Source organism: Olea europaea, chromosome 13 (assembly GCF_002742605.1).
Source record: "Olea europaea var. sylvestris chromosome 13, O_europaea_v1, whole genome shotgun sequence".
In the NCBI taxonomy this organism is placed as follows: Eukaryota; Viridiplantae; Streptophyta; class Magnoliopsida; order Lamiales; family Oleaceae; genus Olea; species Olea europaea.
The window spans coordinates 1,872,615-1,879,674 of NC_036249.1; the positions used below are offsets into that span (position 1 = coordinate 1,872,615).

General features: G+C 37.1%; 1 protein-coding gene and 1 long non-coding RNA gene across 5 annotated transcripts; both read left to right on the plus strand.

The window, feature by feature from the left end:
- Window positions 1-569: 569 nt before the first annotated feature.
- Window positions 570-3,277, plus strand: LOC111407234. 4 transcript variants are annotated; one of them, XR_002705044.1, is made up of 4 exons: window positions 570-673; window positions 891-1,050; window positions 1,529-1,600; window positions 1,691-2,193. It is a non-coding gene; the product is annotated as an uncharacterized LOC111407234 (long non-coding RNA). The 4 variants fall into 4 exon arrangements; XR_002705045.1 differs by lacking the exon at window positions 570-673 and adding an exon at window positions 3,038-3,277 and having other exon boundaries at window positions 733-1,050; window positions 1,691-1,802; XR_002705043.1 differs by lacking the exon at window positions 570-673 and having other exon boundaries at window positions 739-1,050; window positions 1,691-1,802; window positions 1,919-2,193.
- A 1,844-nt stretch (window positions 3,278-5,121) lies between these two features.
- LOC111408283 lies at window positions 5,122-6,572 on the plus strand. The gene is made up of 2 exons (XM_023038059.1): window positions 5,122-5,775; window positions 5,826-6,572. Exons 1-2 carry the CDS (start codon window positions 5,122-5,124, stop codon window positions 6,570-6,572), a joined length of 1,401 nt encoding a protein of 466 aa, XP_022893827.1.
- The last annotated feature ends 488 nt before the right edge of the window (window positions 6,573-7,060 follow it).

A 7,060-nucleotide genomic window follows, 5' to 3' on the forward strand; every position in this document is an offset into this window, starting at 1 on the left:
TTCCCATAACCATGAATTTAATTAAAGACCAGTTAATAATAAACACAAATCCAACTACCATGAATTTAATTGAAGACGAGTTGATAAAAACACCCTACATATATAATTTTATTAGTAATATTTTTATTTGTTAATAACTTTTTACATATTTTTTATTTGTACCGCAAACGAATATATATTATCTATTTTTTTTTAAATTGAATTTTTTTGTGCATTACAATGTATACATACAATAAGTGTAGTGTGTACATAGAAAAAATGTATTAGGGAATTTGTTTTATCTAAAAAGACTAATAATCTAATTCTAAAAATGAACTTTGCAAAAGGATGAGATGAAAAATAAAAATCAAATAACAAAAAAGCAATATTTCTAAAAGAGATGGCAATTACAAATGTTATCTTCCAACAACAACTGTCCGAAATAAAAAACAAGGCTGAAAAATAAACAAAATAAAGCAAAGATAGAGTGAGAAAAAAAAGAAAAAAGTAGACGATAGAAAACAACAAAAGTAAAATGAAAAAAGGGCAAAAAAAAAGGGTCTCCGTGACACGGAGATTGTTCACGGATTATTCCCCATGATATGGAGACGATTTCATGGACTTTGTCTCCGTGTCACGGAGAAGAGGTTCTTCGTAACACGGAGACGAAATCACTCCAGGTCACGAAGAAGAGGTCTCCATGCCATTTTATTTATTTATTATTTTTTTTATTGTTTTGCCCCACTGCACGGAGTAAGTCTAGGCAAAATATAAATCACTTCACAATACACAAAACTCAACCCTATTTTCTTCTCACGCTCTCTCTCTCTTCCCCCCTAGTCACACTGTAAGCCGCCTCTCTTATTTTCTCGCAAAATTGTTGACATGTTTTCAATTGCCAACGCTGGTAGGATGCCCATTAAAGCTTCAGCAAATGAGCTTAGGAGGGAGGATGAGATGTTTGGATACCCAATTATGTTTCTTGTCCTCAAAGAAAAAGGTCTTGAGCAGGAGGGAAACCACAGAACGAGAATATTGGAAATCAGATAAAACTTAGTGGTAAATTTAAGGGTAAGATATTGAAGGTCATTGCTAAATCTGGTGCCATCAAGTATCAATTTGTTTTTTGATCTATTTTCTTTTGTTATGATATTTCTTATGAAATAAGTGGCTTTATTTATATGTGTATGTGCGGTTGGATGAATTTTAGTTCTTGACCAATGGATAGAAATCTTTAAAAAAGTTTGCTATTTTTTTCATAAGGGTTCCCTTGAAATATCTTGGGAACTAGGAGAATGGGGAGCTAATAAAGGTTACCTATCTTTAACTTATTTTCTATTGTAGAAATAATTGTCCAATTTATTTAAGGTCTGCCGATGCTCGTGTGCTTAAATGTTTATCAACAGCAAAGTAACCCAATCATTTTCCATTGATTCGTGCAATTACATGTTGAGGTTTCATGATGCTGAATTTTTCATCTTTGCATCTAATCACTCCTATTCCTGCATGACCTACACCTTAGACATATATACTTTATTTGTTTGAGCAGTTCTATTCAAAATTTGAGGAAAAGATCCACGCTAAGAAAGCAGAGAAGATTAATTTACAAGCCAAAACTAAGGTGAGATTTTGTATCATATTATGAAGTCAAACTTTCATTGGTGGATTGTGAGATCAAGTTTCTCCATCTTTCCTTTTTTTTCTTGAGTAGGAATCTCGGGGGGCTGAGATTAAAATGCTAAAGGAAGAGTTTGGCATTCAAGGCAACACCAATGCCAAGCTTTTATCAGAAACCTCCACTGCTGAAACTGGAACTAAAGAAGGTAATTTGTTGATTTGTTGCTTGTGACACAATTTGAATGTTAAAAATTTTTATTTTCTATTTATAATTTGGAATGTTGTGTTAAAATGTAATAATTAATTTGGAACATTTATGCAGTGTATTAAAAGCGGGCTTCTTAAGTTTAGAGCTTGAACTTGATCGATTGGATTTGGATCTATGACAGTTTAGATAAAATATCAATGAATGTTTTATATGCAAGTATGCAAGAACTTATTTCACTTGCTGCTTTTGAATACATCGGAAAATATTATGGTTCTCGTTGATAATTTGCACTGATGTTGCATAATGTGTTGGCATCAAAACTAACAAGCTACAATCCTTTTTGCAACTATACTTTGACTAATTCGAGGATGCTTGCTATTTTGATTGCTTCTTTTTTTCAGAATGTTTTATTTGGAGCATGCTTATTGAAAATTGTAGACGATCGTCCACTAACACTTGGGGAAAAATAGTTAATCAGTGTTTCTACTTCATTGTATTAGTTTTGATTGGTTGGGTGAAGCATTTTCTTGCATTTAAACTTTGGAAAGACGAGAAAGCTTAATAATATAATTTAGGGTAATTGACACGAAACATCCCTACCTTTTATATCTATTGTGAAAAACGTCTATATCTTTCATTTTTTGGCATTTTTGCCCTTATTTCCACCTTTTTTTGCGCTGAACGTCATTTTCACCAATTTCGAACAATTTTACCCTCCATTCAAATTTTAAAAAAATAAATAAAAGAAACAACAAATAACTAATTGCAATCATAGTCCCCAATTTTAAAAAATTACAAATCAGTCACAAATATAAAAGGAGTCTCACCGATTCGGGTCCCTAATCTCCACCGCGTACTTGCCCCACGACAGCCATCTTACGCCTCTGTAATGACTCTTCTCCTCCACAGTCGAGTTGTCTTGCACCGTCGCCCCCGAGTTCGAATGGGTCGACTCAGAGAAGTCGATCTTGTCGAATTTCTTTACTTCCGTCAATTCAATCTTCAATGAAGGCTTGCTCTCAGTAAATTTTTACACGTTTGGTGTAGTAAGGTCTATAACTAGAGGATTTAATTGATTTTGCCCCAAATCTTCGGACTCAGGGCTTGAAAAGTCGCTAAAATCAAAATCACTCTGCTCAAGATTCATAAAATAATTAGAAATCGAAACTAAATAGTCAGATTGAGAGCTCAAAACTGATGAATTTATGCGACTAGTTCTTTTGATATTGGCAGCAAACGAGAGCTCTATTGGAGAAAACTCCCCGAGAAGATGCATTCTAATTTGTTCAATTGCCGAAACTTCTGCTGGATTTACCATCTAATGTAATTGATTCTAGCTAGAGAAAATAAAGATGAAATGGATTTTAGATAGCGGAAAGTTGGGAGAGGAAATGGATTTCAATTTTCAATAATAGTTTGATGAGCCATTTCCAAGACACTTCCATGTACAGTGCACTTTCAAAATATACAATTATATATAATCTTAAAAAAATGTATATATTTGTGACTAATTTGTAATTTTTTAAAATTGGGGATTGGATTGCAATTAGTTATTTGTTGTTTCATTTTTTTTTATTTTTGTTTTATTTGAACGGAGGGTAAAATTGTCTAAAATTGGTGAAAATGACGTTCAACACCAAGAAATGTGGAAATAAGAGCAAAAATGCCAAAAAATGAAAGATATGAACGTTTTTCACAATGCACATGAAAGATAGTAATGTTTTGTATCAATTACCCATACAATTTATATTTTTCTTGACACTTGTCTTTCCTTTGCTCTAATCCAAACAAATAAATATCACAATTAAACACCTGAACATATATACAATGTGTTGTAACATAAAATCATAGCATGATTTCCTATATTTACTTGTCGAAGCTAACCAGCAAATAATACTTTGCCAATAATTTCATCTTCCCATATATTTTTAAAAAATGTTCCATAGTACACTAACCAAACCAAAATTGATGCACAACTTGTGCATCGCATGTATCATCGACTAGTCATATAAAAAAAAAGGGTTTCAATTTGTGATTTAAAACAAGTAACATAAGAATGCACTAAAACACAATTTGTATAACTTCTAAACACAAACACAAAAGAATGCACTAAAACAACTTGTTATGACACAAATTCTGGAATTCCAAAGTGTAATCTGCCTTCTAATTCCCTGGGTATTAACAATCGAGCCCCCGTTTGATCCCCATTAATTTAATTTCTATTTTTCTCTCTTATTTTGAACTATACAATTTTTTATAAAATAATATTACACGTAAATGGAAAACTTTTTTCTTTTTTCAATCACTCATTCTTCAAAAAAATACTATACCACGTATTAAAATTTAAAATAATTGGGACCAAATGGGGGCCAAATATATTGAGCGGCTATGACATTAGTTAAATATAAAATTCGACTTTCACGCATTTTTCTAAAGGGAAGTTTGAAATTGCATTTCAGGTTACTTTAGTGTAGCATTGAAATATAAATTATTTTTGCTGATAGTAAGAATATGTTTCGTACACTCTATTAGATTGGGGAATGTGATTAAGGATGATAGGATTAGAAGGCCGTTTTAGGTGTGTTGACATTCGAAATTCGATCTGGTAAAAACAGTTCGCTAACTCCACCTCAGTTAAACATAAGTTCGGCCCACACTCTCAGGTCAGAGTTACCCACCGTTATCTTAGAAAAATATCATGATTACCCCTTATCACATCACCCTATCAATCAGAGACACTTGCCACAGGTGATGTCATTGCCGCCCAGAATGGCCAATCCCAAGTCCTCGAATTCCAGCCCCCTACAGGTCATCATTATTTTGGCAATACATTGGCACATGACCACTAGCCTCATTGACCAATCATTGAAGAATTCGGTGACCTGAGTTGCGAGCTCGGCACTGTTGCTGATTTGATTGATTTGATGTAATTTCGACTGAAATCTGTATAAATAGTTGAGTAGGACCCTTGTAAAGGTAGAGCGAATTGAGATAACGACTTATGACACTATCACATCTTTATGGTCTTTTCTAAATACAAATCGCCTTTTTTCTTAAAGTTGGTTCAAATCATCCTTGCTAATTTTGACATCAACAGTTTGGCGCTAGAAGGAGGGCCCTAATTGTGAAAAATAGTTTCATTTGCTCCATAAAAAAAAAATCTTTCAAAGGCCATGAGTCATAGCTCAAGTTCCAAAAATTCATCTCACACCCACCCTCATGAAACGAATGTACCACTGAATTCTCCACAATGGCAGGACCCTCAAATGATTGCAATGAGGGAAGCCCTAGAAAAATTGATAAATGCAGTAGGTTGAATGGAAAGGAGCCAAGCCCATTCGTCCCCACCAGATACTGAGGTTGAATCCCTTGTAAGGACAAAGACAAAGCGTCCCCCCACCGGGAGGACTCTCCACTTTTCAAGAGGAGAATCATCAAGAAGCCAAATCGACGAGGTCAAAAGCAAGGAACCTAAGGCGAGAAGGACTGCAAGTGTGTTCGACAGATTGGGGACTCATCACTCGCTGACCCCTACGCAAGGACAAACCGACCTGAAACGCCCTTTGGAACAAACAGAACCCAAACTAAGCGCGCTTAAAAAACGCATCGCCGGACTGGAGGCTAAAAACAAAGGTAGAACGAAAGGTTACCAAATCAAACGACATTCCCCCTTCGCCGAGGATGTCCTCATAGAACCATTGCCTGAAAAATTGAAAATTCCCCATATCGCTGCATACGAAGGAGATAGTGACCCCCTCGACCACCTTGACAAATACACCTCATGGATGGAACTACAGGGGGCAAGCAGCGCAATCATGTGCCTAGCATTTTCCCTAACTCTAGGAGACAAAGCCCAAAGATGGTTTAGGAGGCTACACGAAAGGTTGGTAAAAGATTGGGATGACCTACCCATGGCATTCTTGGCCCAGTTTATGGGCTCAAAGGCTAGAACTACACCCAAAGAACGTCTAGTGAGCATCAAGCAGGGAAGAAGTGAATCCCTCAAAAGCTATCTGAGTAGATTCAACAAGCAATCCATGGAAGTAGAAAAAGATTTGACGATGCGGCACTCATGGTCGTATTAGCAGGACTAAGACCCAAAACGAGATTCTGGTGGTCAATACACGAGGACGGCCCATGGACTTATCACAAGTTCCTGAACCGAGCTGAGAAACACATAAGTGCTGAAGAAGCAACCTCTGACCAAGAGGAAGCAAGACGCGAAATTGACCTCAATGATGCGATGAAAGAGAAAAAATCAAGCCGCAGTCCTCAACAAGAAAGAAAGAAGGACAGGAGGGAAAAAGAACGTCCTAGGGCTCAGCCGTACAAGTTTCGGGAGTACCACCCACTCAAAGCCTCCTTGAAAGAGGTATTCATGCAAGCCAACACAAAAGAAGCATTTCGCAGACCTATAGTCCTAAAAAACGAACAGGCTGTACAACGCCAAGGACGATACTGTCGATACCACAGGACGATGGGCCATGATACTGATAACTGTCGGGACTTAAAAGAGGAAGTTGAATCATTAATTCAACGAGATCGGTTACAGGTGTTTGTTGCCAAGCCAAAAAAAGCAAATCGACCTATGATGCATCAGCCACAGCTGCAGGGGGCCCCCATACGAGCCCAACAGGCGATCCCCAATCATAAACCACCTCCACATGCTGAAATCAAAATGATGGTGGGCGGAAATCAGTATATTGAAGGATCCAGAAGGGCCAGGCGAAGGCAAGCCCGAAGTGCAAAAATCGTACCGAACTACTAGAATCAAATCCCTAGGACTGACATTGACCCCGAATCATTCTGGTTCACGGAAGAAGATTCTGAAGGAATCCTCCAAGACCAAAGTGACGCCCTGGTGGTCACAATGATGGTCGCCGGAGTGAAAGTCCACCGCATTCTAGTGGACAATGGAAGTTCGGTCAATATGCTGTACTCATGAACCTTAAGACAGTTGGAAATATCAATTCGCTACCTCCAACTGTATCCAATGAAGCTACAGGGATTTTCTGGGGATCCTATCAAAGCCCTAGGTCAGATAGTCCTTAGTGTGGAGCTGGGCGAAGCTCCTCGCCAAAGAAGAATCTTAGCGAATTTTGTGGTGGTTGATTTATGTCCAATTACAATGCAATATTGGGACGACTCATTTTGCATGAACTAAAGGCTTCCACATCAATTTATCATTATAGTGTGAAATTCCTCACCCCTTACGGGACTGGAATTATCCAAGGGGATCAAGCTACTGCAAGGGCC

Coding starts and splice junctions, on each gene's coding strand:
- LOC111408283 (XM_023038059.1), top strand. CDS start 5,122: ATGGAAAGGAGCCAAGCCCATTCGTCCCCACCAGATACTGAGGTTGAA. Junction 5,776..5,825: donor CTACACCCAAAGAACGTCTA/GTGAGCATCAAG, acceptor CTATCTGAGTAG/ATTCAACAAGCAATCCATGG.